The following is a 23,706-nucleotide window of genomic DNA, read 5'->3' on the forward strand; positions in this document are numbered from 1 at the left end:
TGGGCTCAAGTCCAGGGAGCTCAGTGCTCCCTGTGAACTGCCCTGCTTACCTGCCCTCCCTGCAGGCCAAACCTCCCTGCCACACCAATCACCCTTGCCTTCACCATCATCTGTGTCATGGAGCCTGCAGGCTGCCCGGACAACCCAGCCCTGTGGGCTGCCAACTGCCCACACACAACCTTGGAATGTTGTTGTCATTGTCTCTCCCCACAGCCCCTGGACATTACTGAGCTGTTCAGGGTGTTGTTTGGAGTGCCTCTCTCCATAGGTTCATCCAAGGAACTATGGGGTGTCAGGCTTAGCCTGAGGAGTGGAAGGGAGGCTCACAGAGGACTGAGTGAGGAGAGGGGAGAAGCAGAGGGGCTTCCTGACAATGACAGTGACCCCAAGAGAAGGGGGACCCGGTGGAAATTTTAGCTGAAATGGGGCTTGCAGAGAGCCCTGCCCCACCTACTGGGGGAGGGACAGCCCCCTCAGCCCTTCATTCCCAGGACACAATGCACCCAGCAGCCACCTCTGGGCTGAGCGTCTCCCATGACCTTAGCCCAGAACTGATGTCCAGAGTTTTGAGCTTCTGGCTTAGTTCCATCACAGAGAATGGGTCACCTTTATGGCACTAACACAGTGGTGTTGGGAATCAGGCAGTACCCCTTCTGAGTTAATAAGTTATCTCCTTATTACTTTGAATAAGGTGATAACTTTGAATAAGGAGGTTCTTTGAAAAAGTGTAATATTTGCAAACATTCTTTCATTTATTCATGTCATTGTGACTTGTGGGTTTTTATTCTCTGTAACAATCTGTGTCACTATTGTATTTCATGATCAAATCAGCCCTGTGGCTGTCCCATGTTGCCCTCCTCATTCTTAGCACTTCCTGTGTCCTTGGCCAGCCCCGTACCTCCCTGTTCCTGGAATCAACCATTTCTCCAAGAAATGGAGGAACCAGGATCCTTTCCTCTGAGGATGGAATTAGGAGAAAGGTGTGGGTTTTAGGTGTGCTCATTGAAATTGGGGTGTAGCTGTTCCCAGGTTCTCTTGGGGAGTGGATCCAGCAGTATGTTCTGGAAATCACAACTGTCCACTGACCCTTCTGTCTAACCCACAGAGCTCCTTCCCAGCTGTAGCTCCTCATGGGGTCTGCCTGCCTGTGCATGAAGACCCCCATCTCTGCCTTCAGCCCCTCTGTGGTTGCACCTGGGTCCTGAGTCTCTGCTTCAGTTCTCTTCCCTGAGTGACACTGGTTTGGCTTTGGCCCTGCGCCTGGCCAACCCTCTTTACCCCACAACGGCTGTGACACCCCAGGTTTTCACGATTCCAGGAGTGCTGTACACACAGGCAATTTCTGCTAGAAGCATAACGGTCACAAGCCTTTCCTAAATGGTCTAAATGGTCTGAGCTCTACCACAAGGGCTTGTGCCACCCCAACTAGTCTGACCCACAGTAACCAAGGGACTCATCCCAGCCCCAGAAAGGCACCTGCTGGGTGCACGTCCTGCTGCTCCTGGCCGCCTCACCTTGTCCTTGGTCCTCACACCTCAGGGAGCCAGGCAGACCCGGGAGTTCTGGGCTGTGCTGAGAAGCAGGCTTCTGTCAGGAGCCTGTCGGAGGGGTAGTATGTGCCCGCCACCCGTGCACACATGCTTACCCCTGTGTTCACTGTAGAGGAGGAAGACGTGCTGACCTTCAACCTGCAGCGCCTGGCCACGCTGGCCTCAGCCTGGTCTCTGGTAGAGGCGGCTGGCCTGGACAGCCCTGTCTCCTTGGCCCAGCCCTCTGCTGCCAACCCCTGCAGGGTTCCTACACTCACCCCTCGAATGCAGATCCTCCAGCGCAAGGACACCTGGACCCCCAAGACCAAGCCTGTGAGTGTGGTGCCCTGGTCACCCTATTGCCCACTGCCATGACCCAGGAGGGCCTCTGAGCATTCAGTCTGGCCACCTGCCTGCCCCATAATGGGGCCATTGTGACTCACAACCCCTGTGTCTCTGCCCAGCAGGTATGCCGGCTGAAGGCCACCATTGACCGGCTGGACACACAGGAGGTGGAGATGCGTGTGCAGCTGGCAGAGCTGCAGAGGCGGTACAAGGAGAAGCAGCGGGAGCTGGCCCGCCTGCAACGCAGGCATGACCATGAGTATGGCCCAGGCTGCAGGGTGGGGCAGGCTGGGCCTTGGGGGGCCATGGATTTGGTACACCCCAGCCCAGGTTCACTGCCTCGTGGGCAAGTGTTGACCCATGTGTGCTGCACTGAGTTGGGGTCTGGGAGTCATTCACCTAGCAGAAAAACCAAGTCAGGGGTGGAGGGGTGTGCCGGTGAGGGGATGCCCAGCAGTGGGCAGAAGTGGAAGGAGGGCTTTCTGGGGGCAGTGGTAGCAGGAGTGGTAGACCTCCCTGACCAGTGTGTGCAGGACTCTGGGACTGGGCGGTGAGGGTGTTGGGGGTAGTGGGGACCCTGACCCAACCTTGCCCTCTATATCAGGGCCAGGCTCCCAAGGCCAGGTCTTAGCAAAGCCTCCCTCCCCACACTGGATCCCATCAGGGAACCAGCAGGGGTGTAAGCCTCTGACCACCCCCTCCCGTGGCCATCAGGAGAGATGAGAACTCACGGAGCCCAGCAAGGCGAGGGCCAGGCCGGCCAAGGAAACGAAAATATTCCAGCTTGCTGCCCACCCTGCGTCCTGGGGTCCAGATGCCCAGGGGAGACGTCAAGAAAGTCAAGTAAGTTCTGGGTGCGTGGGTCACCATAGGCAGAGGCAGATTAAGGTTGGTTGAGGCCCTGGGTGCAGAAGAAAATATTGGGCCCCTTATATTAGAAAAAAGTGTAAAGTTGGGGTTTTGCGGGGCCCTTCAGAAGTGGGGGCCCAGGGTGCACGCCCAGTGCACCTGCCGTTAAATCCGCCTCTGACCATGGGGCACCTCAGGCCGGTGGGCACACAGTGGAGTCTGGTCTCTCTGGATTCTGTATACCCAGCACTTCCCTCCTGGACTCCAGGCAGCAGCCCATGTCCAGCGGACTGAGCCCAGCAGAATCCCCTCCCTCTGCCCGCTGTTAGCACTCAGCCTACCCTGGACCCCTCTCCTCCAGGAGCCATGGAGGGTCTGGAGCACAGCCACACCAGCTTGTACACCTGGCCTGGCATTGCCCCCACCGGTGCCCCTGCCTGTCTGGGCCCCTCAATTGCAGGGCGGCCATGCATAAAAGCCTCTTTATCTGCACTGTATAAAGTCGTCGGTCACGCTGCTGTGCTGCTCACGGCTGCTGCACGATGTTATTATCCATTACCCGCCCGATGCAGTCGTTGCCGCACTTCTGGGCCTGGTATAATTGTCCTTCTCTGCTACAAATTGCCTCTCCCGGCAGGCCCATTTGCATAAATCCTCCGAGCCCCTCCAAACGATTGGCGTACGTGTGCACACGCTGCATCAATCCTGATGATTTGGTAATAATAGTTAAATCGGCACTAAATGGTCCCTTCAATTAAGACAGAGGCAAAAAATTAATCTCAGGGCTTTATGTCACAAAACATTAGCAAATGCAGGGAAGGTTACAGGGAGGGGGAGTTTGCCTTTGCTCCAGGAGGTAGAGAGGATGCACCATATGTCTGGAAGCCTCCTAGTAGTCCCTCTTCCCTGCCCAGGTGTCGCCCAGCAAGGGGCTCCAGGGGTCTTCCTTTGAGAACCAGCCATTGCTATGGGGGCTGCTGACTAGGGGCCCTGTCTGGGATTCCTGGAGAGGTCACCCTGTGCTGCACTGTAGCCCGCTTGGCACCAAGCCCCCAGCCCTGGCAGCCCCGTTCTGGGGCTCACATTGCGCCACCTTCTTCTCCTCTGACCTGAGAAGCCAGGCCCCTGTAGCAGTGGCCTCAGCACTGGGAAAGAAACCAAGTCCAGGGCCCACTCTTCCCGAGAACTGGGGCTACCTCATGCCCACTCTTCATTCCACTGCAGGGCCCTGCTCTGTGGTGGCTGCTGGCAGTTGGGCCCAGGCAGGAAGTGGGAGGGCTGGGGTCTTGGAGCTGAGCGTGGCTGCAGCTTCCTGCCCTGCCCGCTTTAGGCAGAAAGGTAAAAGGCAGCAACAGGCCACACAAGGCCAGGGCCCTGCCTAGACCCTCAGCCCCATCTGTGGCTCATTTCAATTACTATGATATGGGTGGCGGAGGGGAAGGTGAATGGCCCAGTCTCTACCTCCCCCCGGCAAAGGACAGGCAGCAAAGCTTCCAGCCTCACCTGTGGGGTTTGGGGAAACTGAGGCTTGGTGTCAGCATCTTCCCAGGCCCCATCTGGGAAATGGGTAGTGAAGTACCCTCCCTCAAGACCTAGAATTGAGGGCAGAGGACAAATCTCTCGGGTCTGAGCCTAGCAGTGGGGGTCCCTGGGGGCTGGGAAGCAGAGCCTGGGCACAAGTTTTTGTGGCTGTTGCCCCCCATTCTTCTTGGCAGTGACAGAGATGTGGGGAGTGGACCCCATTTTCAGAGCCTCACCTAGGACCTTTGTCCTAGCAGCTGGACCATATGCTTGCCACAGGCCTCAGCTTTGATAAGAGGCACAACTGTCACGGTCCCCATTTTCCAGGTGGAGAGATTGAGGCTAGGGCCCTACTCACACAGTGGCCCAGCTGCCCACAGGGCCCTGGCAGTGAGCACTGTGCTGCCTGCCCCTCCCTAGTTAGCAGGCAGAAGGGACTGGTGAGGAGGCAGGTGCCCAGGGGTGCTCAGCCCAGTCTCAGTCTGGACCCCCAGCAGTTCTCTGTGCCCTGAAGAGCTTTGGCCGAGAAAGACATGGGACCCTCACAGGGGCAAGGAGCCCAGACATGCAGCTCTACCATGGGACCCATCATGGCTGCCACCACAGGGAATGTGAGGGGGACAAGGACCAGGTGCCCAGGTGTGCCTGCATCTGGCCCATGCCCACCTGCTCCCCATTCCCCCAGGGTAGTGCAGTCCAGCCTGAGCCTGCTGTGCACTGAGCTGAGGGGCAGTGCGGAGCCCACGAAGAAGCGAAGCTGCCTGGAGAAGGACATCTACGTGGGCCTTCAGCCTGGCGCTTTGGTGAGTCCGCACCAACCTGGCCTTGGGCTCAAGGTGTGGGGGGGTCAGACACCAGGCAGCAGGGGCCAGGCTGGCCCCAGCCGTTACCCAGCTGGGACCCCAGTGCACAGATGAGCACACTAAGGCCTGGCCAGTATGGTGTCCCTCTCAGCAGAGACGGCCCCTGAACCTGCAGGGTGACTCAGCTAGTTATGCTCCATGGTATATGCACTACTTGCTATATTGCCACTCACTTTTTGTGGTCTCACTGTATTGCAAATTTTTAAATTGTATATATCTAATTTTGTATCACGGATTTTTTGCTATATTGCGGGATTTTGCAGTATATAGGCATTTTAATATATTTATTATTTTAATTATTTTTGCAGTAAAATAAGCAAAATAAATGTGGGAAAGGTTAATAACAGTGTGGGAAAGGTTTCCAAGAGTGTGGGGAGGGTTTATAAAGCCTTAAGATATATATAAATAATAAAATAAATATAAGGCTGCTACTTCGTGAATTTTTACCTATCACAGGGGGTTCTGGAACCTAACCCCTGTGATAGACAAGGGACCACTGTATATGCACCCTTAGCCCACTCCACCAGGAGAGGAACCCAGGGTGTCGTGGTTACAGACTTCCCGGGAGTGAGAGCCCACACAGTCCCCACGTTGTATGCATACAGCTGGTGTGTGTAGGCGAGGCAGGTGAGGGCATAAGCCCTCCCTGTTCCAAGGTCCTAGGAGGCACAGGTACATCTGAGCATTTTGCCACTTTGCCCAGCCCTCCCAAAGAATGAATCTGGCCCCTCAGCCCCGGAGACACACAGATTTCTGGGCCCTTGGCCTCCATCCCCCAGCCCAAGTAGTATGGGCAGTAGGGGAGAAGGGGTTGGGGTAGGACAGTAGAGTAGAATATGGGGCAGGGCTTGGGCCCTGGACCAGATGCTCTCTCAGCCCCTCAGGGGGGCAAGGCCTGGGGATGTGCCACCTTCTGAGCTGAGAATGTCAGGGGAAGCCAGGGCTGTGGTTCGAGTTGGGCCGATGAGTAGAACTGCCACCTCCGTTTTCAGGAGAAAGCCCAGTGCAAGAAAAGCCGTGGTCAGGGAGAGCTGGCGTCCACAGTGGCCCACAAGGTTGTTCAGCTGAAGCCAAAGGTTAAGAGCAAGGGGCTGCCTGCTGGCCTCAGCCCATTCCCAGGCGGGCGCGTGCGGAAGAAGCTGTCCCGAGCCAAGAGCACCAAGGTGTCTGGGGCAGCCAGACACTCACAGTCTGATGGTGGTGATGGTGGCAGGGAGACACGCAAGTTCCCGGCTCAGCCAGCAATGGCTACGGCACATGAGGCAGGCAAGTCTTTGATCTGGACACCACAACCAGGACCTCTGGGCTATGGTTACTCATGGGAGAGGGTGGGCAGGGGCTGGACCAGCTGCCAGTCACCAGGGAGGACTCTGGTGGGCGCAGGCTGGAGAAGGAGACCCCCTCCCCAGGGCAGAGCCAGCAGCTGTCTGTGCCCCACCCCCACATGGAGGGCCAAGGGAAGGAAGAAGTGCCTGATGGATGCATCCTGGAAAGGGGCTAAAAATAGCCATTCTATGGGTTCCAGCCACCCTCCCTGCAATGTCCATCCGGCCAGGCTGACCTGGAGGGGTTATCTGGCCCCCAGCAAACATGTCCAGAAACAGAAACCTGGAAAAACAGACTTCCTCCCCATCAGCCCTGCCCCCTGAGAAAGAACAAAGGGAGAGGAAGCAGGAAGCGATGGTGACCTGCAGGAGGGGCAGAAGGGGGAAAGGCTTCTTAGGAAGGGGATCCCCTACCCTGCAGCGTTTGTGCCCCACTACCCAGGGCCTAAGGGAAAAATGGAGGCAGGGAATGAAGGGCAGAGAGGTGTCACCCTCCCCATACCTGTCCACACACCCTCACCTGGACACCTGGCCCAGGTGCCTTCTCCCCAAAGCAACCCCAAGGATGACAGTGACAAGGTTCCACTCACTGCCCCCCAATATATCCACACACACGAACAGTCAGCTCCCCTGACTCCACCCTAAAATGGTGCTGCTATGACGCTCATCACCTGGACCTTTCCTCCCCCCAGGCAGTGGCTATGACAGCGAGAACTGTGAGGGCATCTTGAGGACAGAAGTACCCCCCAAGGAGCCCAGGCTGGCGCTGCATGCTGGGGCCGGTGTGGCCATGCTGGGGCCCTCACCCTCCTCTGTGGTCAAGATGGAGGCCAACCAGAAAGCCAAGAAGAAGAAGGAGCGGCAGGGCTTGCTAGGTGACCAGGCAGCAAGGGCGGCTGGGGTAGCCTGGCAGTGGAGTCATTGGCAGCTGGGACCCTTGCAACAGCCCCCACTCCCTCCCACAGGGGCCTGCCGCCTATCCAGCCCTGAGAGTGAGGTCAAGATCAAAAGACGGACAGTGAAGACCAAGGTGGGCACCAAGCTGGAGCAGGCCCCTGTGCACAAGCCCTCAGGAGCTCCTGGCAAGAAGAAAGCCAAGTGCAAAGCCAAAGGTGGCCTGCAAGCAGAGTCAGGGGCCACCCCCAGTAGGGATGCCCTCTTTAGCCCTTCCCAGGCCTTCACCTGCCGAGAGGAGGGCGGCCATTTAGCTAGCGAGCGCCTCAAGAGGGCCACGCGCAAGAGCACAGTGCTCCAGCCAGGACTACGGGTGAGCACCAGCAGGCACCCCCACAATCAGTGGGTGCCTTAGAATCATTGGTCACCCCATGGTCAGTGGGCACCCGAGGGTCCTTGGGCACCCAGGGTGCTGGGCCAGTGGGATAAATGCCAAGTGGGAAAGGCCTCCAGGGCCCTCACTCTCTGTGCCTGTACCCCACCCTGCACCTGGGTCTGTCTGTGCCACACTCTCAGCTGGCTATGGGTGGCAAATCTGGTGCCACTATCACCACAGTCCCTTCCCACCCCTCAACAGCGCAAGAACGGGGCCCTGTCCATTGCTCTGTCACCCCGCAATGCCAAGGCCATCCTGGGGAAGGGAAAGAAGGCAGGCAGAATGACAAGCAAAGCTGTCAGCAAGCAGGTAGCATCCCCACCCCACCCCTGGCACCCAGTGGAGGCCCTTCCCGCCCCAGGGAGCTGACCCCTCTGGCCCCCCAGGGCAAGGGCCGGGCAGTGACCCGGTTGCTGGAGAGCTTCACTGTGGAGGATGACTTCGAGTTTGATGACAGCAGTGACAGCAACAGCTTCTCGGAGGAGGAGGAAGACGAGGAGGAGGTGAAGGAGGCCAGTGGTCCCCTGAGCACAGAGCAGAGCGCTGCCCTGGGTAAGCGGCTGGGAGGAGGTGCTGAGGATCTGGGGGTGGGGGACAATGGGCAGGTGGAGGCCAGGCTCTGATACCCCTGTCCCCCCAGCACGTTCATGTACCATCCACAAGGAGGATCTGCAGGACGGGCTGCCCGTACTCATCCCCAAGGAGGACAGTCTGCTGTATGCAGGCAGTGTCAGGACCCTGCAGCCCCCTGACATGTGAGGCCAGGGTGTGGGCAGGGTGGGACTCACCATGGTAGGGCTGTGCAACTTTGGCCCAGGCCATGGACATGGATCCACAGGCCCATCTCACGCCCCTCCCCCTTTGCCCCTTAGCTACAGCATCATCATCGAAGGCGAGAGGGGCAACCGGCAGAGGATCTACTCTCTGGAGCAGCTGTTGCAGGAGGCGGTGAGAAGACACTTGCTTGGCCCCACCTGGGGAAGTGGGCCTGGCTGCACCCACCCTCTCCAGGGTGCCTCATAGCCTGCCCACCTGCTCATGTTCCTGACTCCGGCTGTACCCATAGGTTCTCGATGTCCGGCCACAGTCCAGCCGGTACCTCCCACCTGGCACAAGGGTCTGTGCCTACTGGAGCCAGAAGTCCCGTTGCCTATATCCAGGCAACGTGGTTCAAGGTAAGCCACAGCCAAAGCCCCCAACAAGGCCAGTCAGACCTTTCCTCAGCAAGCTGCAGGCAGGAGGCCCTCCCCCCAGAGTGCTGGGGAGGAGACCCTGCTTCTCAAACTAGCGTGGGGCCAGAACAACAGGCAATAAGACCAGCTTCCTGGTCAGCAGGAAAAGGCGAGGAAGTACTTGGGGGCGGGGGGGGGGGGGGCTCCAGCTGTCCAGAGGCTACAGGGGAGGGGAGCCAGAGCCCTGATCCTTGAGGTCATGAACTGGTCACATGGGTACAGCTCCCCTGGGGTGAATCTTGACTCCCCAGGTAGGAATTGTAAGGCCCCAGGGGTCTGACAGGTGGGTGGACAGGTGGGCAGGTACAGTGTGTCCAGGCAGGCCTTGGCCAGTGATGTTTGCAAATATGCATGGGGAGAAGTCACCCGCATCTTTGCATGTATGTCCTAGCATGGAGATGATGGATGGAGATAATAGTGACACTCCAGCCATGTGCTGCAGAAGGCAGAGGGGGGTGCTGTCAGCTGTCCTGGCAGCTTCAAGGTCAAATGTGATCAGGGAGCAGAATGGTCTCAGTGTCATTTGTCAGGCACCCGGGAGCCCATCCTATCCTCCTCCCAGGCACCAGGGAGAGCCCCATGGGCCCTGAGCCCAGGGCTGTGTGCTCAGGTAGGCCCCATCCCCAGGCAACTCCAGCGACGAGGAGGAGAATCTGGATTCCGTGGTGGTGGAGTTCGATGATGGGGACACAGGCCACATTGCAGTCTCCAACATCAGGCTGCTACCTCCAGACTTCAAGATTCAGTGTGAGCTGGGTTGGGCCCTGCCTGCCTGGGTCAGCCCTGTGGCTGGAGCTGGGCTGGGCCTCCTTTGGGCCAGACAGGATTCCAAGGAGGGGCAAAGGGAAGCGGTCAGCCTGGTAGCACAGCACTGAGGCCCCTCGTCTACTCTGCAGGCACAGAGCCCTCACCAGCCCTGCTGGTGTCCAGTAGCTGCCGCAGGACCAAGAAAGCTTCCTGCAAGGCCCCCCCCTCCAGTGAGCCCACCACCCCCAGCCTGTCCCCCAAGGTGCTGCAGGACAGCCCCGAAGCCTCAAAGACCCCTGGAAAGAAATCCATCAGCAAAGACAAAGCTGGTACTCAGGGGACTGCTGGTGAACTCAGGTGGGGAGGCGCCCTGGGGGTTGGAAGTCGGGTGGCACCTCTGACTCTCCCTGCCCCTCCCCAGGCAAAGTGGAGCTCCTAACCTCTGGTGCCAAGCCCCCCGCAGGGGCCTCAGACCACTTCCTGGGCCGCCGGGGCAGCCCACTGCTGAGCTGGTCAGCGGTAGCACAGACCAAGCGCAAGGCAGTGGCGCTGACAGCAGGCAGCAAGGGGCCGGGCCTGCTGCAGAACCTCTTCCAGATCAACGGCAGCACCAAGAAGCTGCGGTCTCGTGAGGCACTGTTCCCTGTGCACAGCATGGCTGCGCCTGTGTTCGGCAATGGCTTCCGCGCTGACTCCTTCAGCAGCCTGGCTAACTCCTATACACCCTTTGTAGGGGGTGCTGGGCCAGGCCTACCTGGGGGCACCCACAAGCTGCTGCGGGCCAAGAAGGCAGAGCGGGCCGAGTCGGAGAAGGGCGGGCGGCGGCGGGCAGGTGGAGAGTTCCTGGTCAAGCTGGACCACGAGGGTGTGACCTCTCCCAAGAACAAGAACTGCAAGGCTCTGCTCATGGGCGACAAGGACCTGGGGCCCAAGCTGGGACGCTCCCTGCCCAGCCCCAGCTATGCACACCCAGCCCTCGTGGGTAAGGACAGGAAGGGACGGGCGCCCGTCCACTCATTGTCCATGGGGCTGGCGCTGCGCAAGTTTGCAGGCCAGGCTGAGTACCCCCTGCCCTGTGACAGCGACTGCCACAGCTCCTACTCGGATGAGGAGGAAGACGGGCCTGGGCTGGCACCTAGTGTGCCCTCCCGCTTCCTTGCCCGCCTGTCTGTGTCCTCCTCATCCTCTGGTTCGTCCACCTCCTCCTCCTCGGGCTCCCTCTCCACCTCCAGCCTCTGCTCCTCAGACGATGAGGGCTCTTCCTACAGTTCGGATGACGAGGACCCATCCCTGCTGCTGCAGACCTGCCTCACCCACCCTGTGCCCACCCTTCTGGCCCAGCCGGAGGCCCTGCGCTCCAAGGAGGGTGGCCCCCATGCGCATGCCCAGCGCTGCTTCCTCTCCAGGGCCACCGTGGAAGGTGGGAGCACGGGCACAGGCTCCAGCAGCAGCAAATCCAAGCTCAAGCGCAAAGAGACCCTGAGCTTCTCCAAAGCCAAAGACGGTTCGCGGAGGCAGCAGCTGCCATCTGTGGAAAACCGGCCAAAGATCTCAGCCTTCCTGCCTGCCCGGCAGCTCTGGAAGTGGTCAGGGAGCCCCACACAGGTAGGTGGGCCCCATGGGCAACTTGGCACCATGCTTCTGCTCCTCGGCACCCCCCATCTCTCCTTTTCAGATTAATCAGTTTCAATTAAAAATTAGGAAACTCAAGGGAAGAACAAACACCCACCATAATCCAACAAGGCCAGTGCCTGCGGTGGTCATTCTCCCTCCAAGTCTTTGCTTCTGCCTGAATGATCATGGAAATGACAGCACCTCAGCATACACCCTGTGTGCTGTTGTGCAGATCTCACCCTGCAGCCCCCACCACGGGCCCTCCACCACTCCAAGCTGGAAGTGCTCCCAGCACCCTTTCCATGCTGATATACCGCACGGCCAGCCTGGGGAGGGTTGTGGGAACACCAACACACAGACACACATGCCCCTCTTTGCTAATGCACTGCGGGTAGACACGTTGTTGTTCACCGTGTTGCTCTTGTGAACTGCACTGTTGTGAACATCTCACACATTTCAGGCCTCCCTGCCCTCAGAGCCAGTGCCCTCTAGAGTTACTTACAGTCCTGACGTCATAACTGGCATGCAGGGCATAACCCGATGTGACTGACCCCATCCTGGATCTGTAGCTGCAGCAGCTGGGCTTTTCTTTGTTGCCCGTGAAGGTGCCCAGACCCATGCATTTGCATACAAGGGATGGCAATGCCGCCTGTCTCTCAAACTCCCCTCTATCCCACCACTGCCTGTCCAAGGTCCTGGCCCCTCGTCACGCCCCTGCCTTGGCTGTCTTCCTTGCAGAGGCGTGGCATGAAGGGGAAGGCCAGGAAGCTGTTCTACAAGGCTATTGTCCGGGGCAAAGAGACACTGCGTGTGGGGGACTGTGCTGTCTTCCTGTCGGCTGGCCGCCCCAACCTGCCCTACATTGGCCGCATTGAGAGCCTATGGGAGTCCTGGGGCAGCAACATGGTTGTGAAGGTCAAGTGGTTCTACCACCCTGAGGAGACCAAGCTGGGAAAGCGGCACAGTGATGGGAAGGTGGGGCCTGGGGTGAGGCTGAGGGTGGTATGGGGAACAGCCAAAGCAAGGGGAGTGCTCATCTATGAACATCCCCTCTCTGACCCCATTCCTTGAGACCTCTGGACCCAAAGGTGCACAGGCCCCCAGGAAGCATCATTGAGGGTTCCTCACCACTGCACCCCCTTGGCTTCCCATGAAACGGGTAATGGTTTCACCCTGTGGGGGCTCTGACCCACAGCAACATGTAGCACCAGGCAGATCTCACTCTGCAGCCCCCACCACGGGCCCTCCACCACTCCGAGATGGAAGTGCTCCCAGCACCCTCTCAGTCTCCCTGAGCAGAGCCTGTGTTTGAAGATGGCACAGAAACAGTGTTTCCCCAGCGCTGCTGGACAGACTCCCGCAATAGAATCCAAGGGCCCCATCCAGAATCCTGGGCTATCCCGGGACGGGTGGGGTGGTCTGGCTGAGGCTAGTCTCCAACGCAGGTGCTCCCGCCCCTCACCCGCAGAATGCCCTGTACCAGTCCTGCCATGAGGACGAGAATGACGTGCAGACCATCTCCCACAAGTGCCAGGTTGTGGAGCGTGAGCAGTACGAGCAGATGACACGAAGCCGCAAGTGCCAAGACCGGCGGGACCTCTACTACCTGGCAGGCACCTACGACCCCGCCACTGGGCGGCTGGTGACGGCTGATGGTGTGCCCATCCTGTGCTGAGCCTGCGCCCACCCAGCACTGCCCATGGTGCCCGTGAGCAGAGCTGGGGATGGGTAACTCTCAGACTGACTGACGACGCCAGCCCCACCCTGCCAAGCAGGAGGAGGGGCGAGTGAGCAAATATGCAAACCCACCGAGGCAAGATCCAGGCTTTTTTATTATGCCCCTGGAAAGAGTGAGCTCCCGGGCATATTGGAACCCAGACCTGCCAACCACTGCGGGTCTCTGTGCCCACCAGGACCCCGCCCGGGCTCTCTGCTTTCCCATCGGTGGTTCATGAGAGATTAGAATCCAAGCCATATTTTCCCTAGTACCTCCGACTGTCTCCCACCAGGGAAAGCAGAAATCAGGTGTGTTGTCTATTTATTTCTCTATGTAAATATTGTATTTCTGCGGGGAAGTTTTATGAAAAAAAAAATGTGGAAAAGGATTTCTTTTCCACACGTGCGTGATGAGAGTATGTGAGTGTGTGTGTGTGTGTGCGTGCGTGCATGCATGTGTGCAGGGATTTTTGTTCTGGGGAGTTTTCTTTGAAAATGCACTGTTTTCCTCAGCCTAGCTCAATTCTGACTGGGGCATCTGGGACAACAGAGGCAGCCGGGGCCACAGGAGGGGTCAGACCCTCTGATCTCTTGGGGACTGTGTAAAATGGAAGTCACACTCGAGTTTATTTCACTTTAATCCATCTCCTGGGAAAAGAAGTACTAGGGGTCGGGTTTACTGATGAAGGTCCCCCAGGGAGAGGGGACTCCAGAAGCTAAAATACAAACCAGGACCCTCTGCCCGGAGTGTGGCAGCAGCCATATGTATCTTACCTCTGTTTAAACAAAACAAAAATGAACAAATATTTTAAAGTGTTGATATGAAAAAGTGATGTTTCAATTTCATTTCCTGAATATTCCAAGTTTTTTTCCTGCTTAGGGCAGGAGAGAGACCAGCCCCACCAACACATGTAGGGGTTTATGGGCCTTTTCTGAAGCCACTTGGCAGGGCCGATGGCCTAGCAGGTGGTACTTGGGGCAAGAACAGGGTCCCTTCAGCCCCAAGTGCAGGGGGTACCTCTTGCGGGCTGTTCACCCCTGTGCCCAGCACCCTGGGTACCATAGTGCCAGGTAGGCATCTCAGACCCTCAGCAACACGCCATTAACCCCATGAAACACGTCACCTCTTCCCTTCTGAGCCCAAGAGGGACAGACAGGGCAAGCCAGACCTGTGGCCCAGTGCCTTGTTCCCAACATGCACTGAGGGCCATGTGTCCCACTGCTCAGAGGCTCCTCTGGCCCTTCTAGGAGCCCCAGGAAAGCCCCCCAATCTAGCCACTGCTCTTTAGGATGAGCTCTTATGTGACCCAGAGACACAGCCCAGGTTCCCAAGACACAAGCGGTGTCGGTGGGTGCCTGGGACTTCTCTTTTTCCCACCAGGAAACTATCTGGCTGCCTGGAGGGCCTCTCCTCACACTCCTGGTGGCTCTGTGGGAAGCACAGGGACCAGGAGGGGTCCCCTGCACCCCAGCTTACCGCCTCCACCCCACCTCCCCCTTTGTCTCTGCACAAGTGCAATATATTTCCTTCCTGGTGGTCGTCCAGCCAGACAGCGACTGGGGAAGCAGAAAGATGCTGGTGGAGAAGGCAAGGCCAGGAGCCAAGGAGGCCAGGGGGGACAGCCCACCACAGAATTTAGAGCCCGAGGCCATTTGCAACCCAACCAGCAGGCCGAAGTGCAGGACCAGGCACTCTTTCCCACTACAGGATTCCCCATCCTCCACTTTCTCTCCCTGTCATCTTGGTCTGCAAAGGAGTGATACCCCCACACCTAGCAGAAGCTCAGCTGTTGTATATGTGTAAACTAAGGGGGGGGGGTGCGTTTTTCAATGGAAACACTAAAAACAAACAAAAACACAAAGGTTTTATGAACAGCAAACTATGTAAATGCATTTTAGTATTAAATTTTTTATTGATAATTTGCTTAAGAATAAATATATGAACTATTGTACAGGTTTTCAGTGGTCTAGAACCCTAACTATGCCACCATGCCCATGTGTGCTTCATGCAGTGACTCCCAGAGACCTTAGACAGAGGTGCAGGGGTCTCAGCAGATGTGTCCAAGCCCAGGCCAGGCTGCCCCCATGTTCGCCTAATGGCCAGAGTGAAGCCCCTCAGGACGCTGGGCCTGTGTGAGGAATGTGTGACCAGAATGGATTTGCAGTGGCCTTGGCTTTCAAGATGTTCCCAGGACGAGAGTCCCTAGCTTTATACAGTAGATCACCCAAGTGGGACAGATGTCCAGCCTGAATTATTCTATGTGGCAAGGACAGGGAGAGGAAGGTCAGCTCCCATAGGGCACAGGCACAAGGCACTGTGGCCTTGGGAACAAGGTCACAAGGGAGGCTCTGAGTCAAGAGAGTGAGGTGGGATCCCCTCAGGAGCTAGGAAGGAACCTCTTCTGCTGATAGGTCATGGGTTTGAATCCTCCATTCAACAGTACTGGTGCCAGCAGTGTGCTGGAGCAGCAGCCACAGCCTCCAGACACTTCAGAGGACAGGTAGGGGGCTGAATTGTTGTCTGCAAAATGAAGTCCCTGAATTGCCTACGAATGACACCCCTACGCAGACACTTCAACTGCCAGACACTTGAGAGGCAGAGGGAAAGAACAAGAATGGCCATGTAGCCAAGATAAACACCTGGTAGCTCCAGCACTGGGCTCCCTGCCATGGGCAAACAGGGACATCCAAGGGAATAAAGTACCAACCGTCCCCAGCATGGTCCAGGAAGGCTTCCGGGAGCAGGTGATGCTTGGTTGCCCTGGAAGAATAATAGGGCAGGACAGGCAAAGGGTAGGCAAGGAACAATGCTGGTACAGGGGACTCGGTGGCCTTGGCAAGGCATGGGATAGGCACGTGAGGCTGCAGAGCCCCATGGGTTAAACATGCAGGCCCACACTTTGATCAAGACAAGCCATTATGTATAATGCTGAAGCAAGACAAATGATGGCACGGGGTGAATGAAATCAATAAAAGTGATGTTTTATCAGGTAGAAATGACAACCCAACTGATCATAAGTCATTTTTAATACCACAAACCAATTGGGGACAAGGGGCTTTAATTGTCTAGGCCCCTGCCTGGGCAAGTTGGCTGGGGCAGAGTGGGGTGAGGACTCGGACTCAAGCAGGGAGAGTGCAGCTCTGTGGTCCAGCCAGTGAGGGATCATCTGGGCACTCAACAGCCAAAGACCAATGGCCAGTCTGGTCCCTGGTGGCCTCCTGAGTCCATGCAGCAGTGAGAGGCTACTCTGGGAGAGGAGGGACCCAACTCTAGGGCCCCTGGGTGCCAGCTTAGAAAGTCGACACTATGGACATGACGCTTAAAAATCCCTCACCTGCCAGGAACCCAGGGGTCTCAACCTCCCTATCCACTCCCCTTGCCCCTGCTGCTACCCCATCCCATTCCCCAGGGGACCCAGTGACAAGCTAGCACCTCTCCAAAGTCATTTCTTTTCGGAAAGTCAGGCCTTCTGCACCCTTCCCAGGCACCTGCCTTGGGCCACCTGCTCAGAGCCACGTCTCTGACAAGAGCATGTCTGCTCTGCCCGATCATTAAAGGCTGAGATGCCCCTCACTGGCCACCAGCAACCAAACTGCTACTGGCAGGGCAACCAAGAGGTCCAAGGGACTCAGGCCTCCAAAGAGGAGGACAGGTAGAGGAAGGCAGGGCAAGATGGGCTGAATTATTATCAGTGAACTGAAGTCCCTGAATTGCCTATGGATGAGACCCCTACGCAGGAAGGGGCCTTCCCTAGGCCCCACACCAACCCTTAGGTCCGAGGCTGGGCATTTCACACTCCCAGCATGTTGCCTCCTCAACTCTGTCCTGGCCAGCAGTGTGAAGGCTGGGGGTGTGGGGACAAGCACAAGGCTGGACATTGTACAGTGAGTTCGTTCCACCCCACCAACTGGCTCAGAAGCCTGACTCTCCCCCACCTGGCAATTCCTCAAGGCTCCTCCACCAAAAGTTCCAGTGGCCTTTCTAGGGGTTTCCCTAGGGATGGATGTGGGAGGGCTGCATGCCCCTCTGAGAGTGTTGTAGGAGACATCCACCTGCTGCCCCCACATGAAGGAGGCCACCTGGCAGGATCCTCAAAGGTACAGGACACACCTTCTTCCCTCTACAACCCAGACAGAAGAATGGCAGGGGCATAGGGACTGCTAGGACAAGCCCTCTGTGACAGAGAAGCAGAGGAGGAAAAGGGGGAGGCTATGCAAGGCTTCCAAGGGGGTAAGCAGAGGAGCTCTCAAAATCATCCAGCCACAAACCAGACAGAGGGGAAGAGGCAGGCCCTCAGCTGTTTGGATCCCTAAATCAACATCCTACAGTCTTGACACCCTTTCCCTCTACATTCTCAGGGGTCCTGAGAGGGCTCACCCAGTTCAGGCAGAAAGAGGACAGGCCAGCTTCCAAATGACCACTCTGCTCAGTGACACATTGACTAGAGCTCTCCAGGCATTCACATCCAGTTCTGGAGCTCAGCCACTTAGTTTGACTTTTATGCAGTCCACTCTAGCCTTGGTGACTGGGGAGAAGCTCCCAAAGCTGGAAGAAGCAGCATCTAGAAGCAGCTTTGTTGAAAGGGCACCCAAAGAACTGTCCTGTTACTGCTCTGCACGTGAGCAGACCAGGAATGAGCCCTGGGAGCCCAGAGAACGGCTTATATTATAAGGAGCACAGCACCGCAGTGAACTTGGAAAAATTGTTGGTTTCCTCAGGTACTGTGTTTCCCTGACAATGTCCTTTGCCCCTCTTCCTTTGCCCAGATTGAGTTCCAGGTGCTTTCTCTCCATTATGCTGCCCCAACTTCAGAGTCAGTGGGGCCCACCCGCATTGGCGTTTCCTGTCTGATGTTGCAGGCTCCCGAGGAGGCAGACTGCATCCCTTTGTAGGAAGAAAAGGCGAGGGACTAACCCAGCACAACGTGCTGTCCGGGGCAACATCTGTTGTTCAGGGAAAGGCTTTCTCAGTCCTGCCACCCTTGATGAAGAGCAACAGAGGACCCCTGGTGAAACCCAGGATCACCGGGAAAGCTGCTGATGTCCTCAGCCTATTCCAAATATCCTGAACGAGCTATTCTGCCCTTCAGCCGTCTCTTCCCAACCGCTGCAGATACAATCTGCTCCTCACAGAAACACAACTTGTTTCTATCTGTCTGCCCATTCATCCATCAGTCTGTCATTTCAGCATGTATGTACTGAAGACCTACTGTGTGCTAAGCCCTCTGCCAGGCACCGGGATGCAGTAGCAAGGAGATTATATGAAGTCCCCATCCTCCAGGAGTGGAGAGCCCCAGAGGGAAGAGGCTGGCACAGAAGCTGTGGCATCCAGCAAGTCCAGAGCTGCAGGGGAGAAGCTGTGCTGGAGGGTGCTGGGCAGGGCCACTCCTCAGTATGGAGCAGCAGTGGGCCAAGGAATTGCATCAAAGACCCAGAGCAACCCTGCTTTTCCAGGAAACTCAGCCCCTGGCAGAAAGCACTCCTAGGGCCATCAACAGCTGCTTCCTTTAACTCAGTGAATCTGATGAAAACCGCTGCTGGGGAAAGGCAGGATAACTGTGCTGGGTGGAAGCTGTCTTCCATGACATTTCCTCACAAAATAGTGACACAGAGCAACCTGGGGCAGCAGAGCACCCCCCCCCCCCGCGCCCGCCAGTAGGAACGCTGCTTTGACTGAATCTGGGGGTTGGGACTGGGGCTCCAGATGGCAGTGGGGGTGGGCTAAAGCTGTGGCCTCCAACAGCACCCCCCTAAAGATTCCCACAGAGATGGAATGGTCAAGAGGCCTCCTCACAATTTGGTTTGCAGAGAGGGGAAAGTTAAAACCATCCTTTTTGTTTGGGAGCCTTTGAACAAGATTAAGATCTCGCCCCTTGTCAAGAAATCTGGGTTTTTTTGTTTTTTTTGTTGTTGTTTTTTAATTCATTTTAGAGAGGAAAGGGAGAGACAGAGAGAGAGAGAGAGAGAGAGAGAGAGAGAGAGGAGAGACAGAGAGAGAGAAGGGGGAGGAGCTGGAAGCATCAACTCCCATATGTGCCTTGACCAGGCAAGCCCAGGGTTTCGAACCGGCGACCTCAGCATTTCCAGGTCAACGCTTTATCCTCTGCGCCACTATAGGTCAGGCAAGAAATCTGTTTTCACTTATAAGAAACAGACTCAAGGGGCCAGCGGTGAGCAGGACGAGTGTGGGGAGACTCTGCACTGACAGAGTAATATTTCTCACCACTGGGCTCTGCAGCCAACCCCTCTGATCCTGGGCCAGCAACCCGGGCCTGGGGCTCCCCAATGCCCCACGATGGCTTCCCTCTTGGGGTACCCACTGAATACGGCTGCCTAAGGCCACTTTCCTGGGGGTCCAGAAGTCCCTCCAGCAGCGGGAAGAGTCTCCTCTGCAGCCTGTGCCCAGGAGCCCAAACGGACACACATACACAGGGAGCCCTATAGACACATGACTGCAAAAGAGTTCTTAAATAGTCAAGTGGGCATGTGACTCACCCCAGGGCTGCCCATCATCTCCCCTCCTCCAGCCAGCCTTGGGCTCATGCAAGAGCACTGTGGGTAGGCAGGACTTCACCCTGAACCTTCCCTGCCATAGCTGACCTGGTCCCCCACTGATGAATACTCAGTTATCAGCAGCAACAACAGATCTCATATCACACTGTGACTCCATGACTCAAGGGAACCGGACAGCATGCAGTGACTGCTTGATGACTTTGACACAGGCAGCAGTTTGCCCTCACCAGGAACAGACACTACTCTGGACTTGGATGTGTCATGGGCTCAGTGAACCCCTAACCTGCTCCAGGATCCCCATTCAGTCCCTGGTGCCTGGTGCAATCAGGGTGCCTCTGCCTTCTCTGCTATGGTGATTGGTGTTGGAGTGGGCATGTGACCCAAGTTGAGCCAATCAGGGTCAACCTCTGATTCTACAGGGATACTGAGATGAGCACAGCTCCACCTGAGTAGCCAGTGAGATGAGTGAGATGAGTGAGCCCTTCACAAGAGGTAGCACTTGTGAAGCCTGTCTCTTCTTGGTTGGTATCCGGCTCTGGCAGGACCTAACCTCTGACCTCAGTGGAGTAGTCAGGTAAAATATGGGATGCCCAGTTTAATTCAACTTTCAGATAAACAGCCAAATAACTTATAGTCTCAGTGTGGTCCCTGCACTATATTAGGGGTATACTCGTACTAAAAATTATTTATCATATTTTTCATCTAGAATTTATATTTAACCCAACATCCTATATTTATTTGCTACTGTGGGACAATGGGTTGACCTTGAAACTCAACTGTTCAGTGTAAACTGGGTGTTCCCTAGCCTGTCCATAAGTAGGTACATCTAGCAGCTGTCCATCAGGGGGCCACCAGCAGAAGCAAGCAGACCCTGGAGGCACAGAAGGTCACTGGAGTTCACTCCTGCCACAGACCCATGGCTTCTGTGAAGTTCCATGGTCCACTAAGAAGAAAGCAGCTGGAGTTTGCAGGTCCCAACCCAGCTGGACCACGGTGCAGTTACAGGAGGTCTGGATTTCCAAGGCCAAGGTCTACACAGAGTTCTGGGCAGTTCCTGGCCATCTGGCAAGACATGAGGGACTTGGAAGGAGCAAATGACAGATGAGTTAGGGAGGTGATTTGAGGAGGAGGAGAGTAGACAGACATTGTGAACTGTGCCCAGAGGCTGAGATTCTGCCTGCCCATGTGAATGTCAAGAGAGTTCACTGCAAAAGAGTTCTTAAATAGTCAAGTGGGCATGTGACTCACCCCAAGGCTGCCCATCATCTCCCCTCCCCCAGCCAGCCTTGGGCTCATGCAAGAGCACTGTGGGTAGGCAGGACCTTCCCTGCCATAGCTGACCTGGTCCCCCACTGATGAATACTCAGTTATCAGCAGCAACAACAGATCTCATATCACACTGTGACTCCATGACTCAAGGGAACCGGACAGCATGCAGTGACTGCTTGATGACTTTGACACAGGCAGCAGTTTGCCCTCACCAGGAACAGACGCTACTCTGGACTTAGATGTGTCATGGGCTCAGTGAACCCCTAACCTGCTCCAGGATCCCCATTCAGTCCCTGTAACCAAGGAACTCATTTCTGAGCACAGGTGCAGCAAGGACTGTGACCATCCCCATGGTCACCTGTCCTGGAAGCCACAGATCAGGAGCAATGCAGCCTGGTCAGACATGGGGAAGGGCCAATGTAGACAACGACACCACAGGGACCTGTGGGGCAGGTGGGGAGGAGAGTATGTGTGTGCGCAGGGCACTTATATGCATATAGAAATGGTCTAGAAATAGACATCCCAGGTGGGCTCTGGGGAAGATGATAAAGGGTTATGGCTACTCCTGTGACCCCCTTAAGAGGTGGCAGTGACAGCCTTGGTCAGTAAGGGACTAGGAAACAAGAAGTATCTCAGGGAACAGGGTAATGGGGACCTCATGGTCTTGAGGACTCCCACCAGATGGGTGGAAGTTCTGGAAAGTTCTTAGCAAGACCTGTTCCTCTTGGCCTATGTCCCAGCTATGGGCCCTTGGATGGGCCACTTGCCTTCCTAAGACCTGCTTCCATGGTCTGTGAAAATGAGATGAAGCATGGTGCCAGTAGTACAGCTCATCGGTAGAAACTCCAGCATGTTCTCTGCACCCCATGGCCTGCAAGTAGCTAAGTAATGAGTATCTGCAGGGAGGGACAGAAACTGGGTTGCCCCAATATATCTTCCCCCTTTTCTTCAGTAATAGAACCCCAACTTGTAACTGGGCACCTGGCTGTCAAGAGTCAAGATCACATTTTCCAGCTTCCCTTGCAGCTAGATGCAGCCTTGGGACCGATTTTTGGCCAGTGAGGGTGAACAGCAACACCATGTGCAATGGCAAGTGTCCTTAAATAATGAGCTGTGCTCTTCTTTGTCCCTTCTCCCTGTTGGTTGAAATGTACATGTGACAGCTGGTTAGTCAACAGCCATTTTGCATCATAAAGAGGAAGCCACATTTGAGGATAGGAGAGCAACAAAAGAGAAGCCTGGGTTCCTGATGACCATGGAGCCTCCAATGCTGGATGATTTATGTGAAAGTAATATCTCCATTGTTTAAATCACTGTTATTTTGGAGTTTCCATGGAGACTAAATCTAATCCTAAATGTTGGGTATGGTTCAGTCCTCCCCACTCTATGGTTCTCCTTTCATTGCTACTTGTATGTCCAACCTGAGGACTTCCATGTCTCACCACCTCCTCCCAGACCCCTACCCCTATCTTTCTGGGACACCTCCTTTAAGAATCCTGGGGTGCCTGACCAGGTGGTGGCGCAGTGGATAGAGCATCGGACTGGGATGCGGAGGACCCAGGTTCGAGACCCCGAGGTCGCCAGCTTGAGTGTGGGCTCATCTGGCTTGAGCAAAAAAAAAAAAAAAAAGCTCACCAGCTTGGACCCAAGGTTGCTGGCTCGAGCAAGGGGTTACTTGGTCTGCTGTAGCCCCATGGTCAAGGCACATATGAGAAAGCAATCAATGAACAACTAAGGTGTCGCAATGAAAAACTGATGATTGATGATTCTCATCTCTCTCCATTCCTGTCTGTCTGTCTGTCTGTATCTATCCCTTTCTCTGACTCTCTCTGTTGCTGTTTCTTAAAATTAAAAAAAAAAAAAAAAAAGAATCCTGGGGCACTGTGATCTCTGAGGTCAGTTCATTCTTAGTCCTGATGTCACTGCCAGCTCAGGCCCTCTTACAGCACGGAGCACTCATCACAGCCCATAATTATATATTTATTGTGGATTTCCTTGATTGCCTGCATCCCAAGACTGTCATTAATGTGAGGGCAGGGCCCCTGCCTATGTGTGGTCACCATTATGTCCCTGCACCCAGTTTGCAGGCCAAGGCACAAGAGCGCACCCAGCATACCTCTGCCAAATGGGTGCTGATACCACCACCCTCCCCACAGCCTCTTCTCTGCTCCCACAGCCCCTGCTGCCCCCCTTCCCTCTCCTCTCACAGTGCCCAGAGTCCCTCCCAGTTTTCTTTGTTGCCTGACTTCATTCTGAAGCTCCAAGCCCCAGGGCCTTCCAGCTCTCCAAACCAGCCACATTTCATTTTCTGAACTCTGGTTTCAGTCATGAGGAAAGAATTGAGACTGGAATTTCAGAGGCAGCTCCAGCACTTGCTGGCGGTGTGGTTTCACTTCTCAGATGCTCCCTTTCTGTCCCGAAATGGTGATAATACCACCCCCTCCAGTAAGCATTTTGTTCATAGGGTATTAGGAAGATCAAGAGTGGAGCATGTATCCCCAACCCCAAATGGCTAACAGAAAAGGACGAACAGTCCCAAGTGCTGACACCACATTGCTGGGGAGAGTGGCGTTCAGAATTGCCACATGGGGAATGGGGAATGGGGAATGTCTACTAAAGTTGAAGATTTGCCTCGCCAGCAACCCACTGCCAGGTACAAGCCCAGAAGACACGCACTAGAGTGTTCATGGCAGCACTCCCGGTAAACTCTGGAAATAACTCACATGCCCTTTAGCAAAGGCTGGGCAAATAATCCACAGTGCACCCGTATAATACAACACCACATAGCAGTGCCACAGAACAGATAAATGCGGATGACGCCATGAATCGCATAGCTTATGTTGAGCAAAAAAC

General features: G+C 55.8%; 1 protein-coding gene across 11 annotated transcripts in view; it reads left to right on the plus strand.

Annotated features, from left to right (window-relative positions):
• The window catches only part of BAHCC1 (BAH domain and coiled-coil containing 1), a 67,184-nt gene extending 49,218 nt beyond the window's left edge, over nt 1-17,966 (plus strand). For 4 of the 11 annotated variants that reach the window (XM_066237698.1, XM_066237703.1, XM_066237701.1 and 1 more), the window contains exons 12-28: nt 1,663-1,862; nt 1,994-2,133; nt 2,589-2,717; nt 4,930-5,047; nt 6,100-6,377; nt 7,129-7,307; nt 7,398-7,699; nt 7,964-8,071; nt 8,149-8,314; nt 8,403-8,517; nt 8,635-8,710; nt 8,829-8,937; nt 9,622-9,741; nt 9,891-10,070; nt 10,163-11,346; nt 12,094-12,330; nt 12,824-15,438. In XM_066237698.1, the coding sequence (XP_066093795.1) occupies nt 1,663-1,862; nt 1,994-2,133; nt 2,589-2,717; nt 4,930-5,047; nt 6,100-6,377; nt 7,129-7,307; nt 7,398-7,699; nt 7,964-8,071; nt 8,149-8,314; nt 8,403-8,517; nt 8,635-8,710; nt 8,829-8,937; nt 9,622-9,741; nt 9,891-10,070; nt 10,163-11,346; nt 12,094-12,330; nt 12,824-13,030 (3,848 nt within the window). In that variant the 3' untranslated portion in view covers nt 13,031-15,438. Of the gene's footprint in view, nt 1-1,662; nt 1,863-1,993; nt 2,134-2,588; nt 2,718-4,929; nt 5,048-6,099; nt 6,378-7,128; nt 7,308-7,397; nt 7,700-7,963; nt 8,072-8,148; nt 8,315-8,402; nt 8,518-8,634; nt 8,711-8,828; nt 8,938-9,621; nt 9,742-9,890; nt 10,071-10,162; nt 11,347-12,093; nt 12,331-12,823; nt 15,440-17,578; nt 17,602-17,838; nt 17,902-17,931 lie in introns of those variants that run through there. The other 7 variants (XM_066237706.1, XM_066237704.1, XM_066237702.1 and 4 more) reach the window with 5 other exon arrangements.
• The last annotated feature ends 5,740 nt before the right edge of the window (nt 17,967-23,706 follow it).

The sequence above is a fragment of the Saccopteryx bilineata genome, chromosome 6 (genome assembly GCF_036850765.1).
Source record: "Saccopteryx bilineata isolate mSacBil1 chromosome 6, mSacBil1_pri_phased_curated, whole genome shotgun sequence".
Lineage (NCBI taxonomy): Eukaryota > Metazoa > Chordata > Mammalia > Chiroptera > Emballonuridae > Saccopteryx > Saccopteryx bilineata.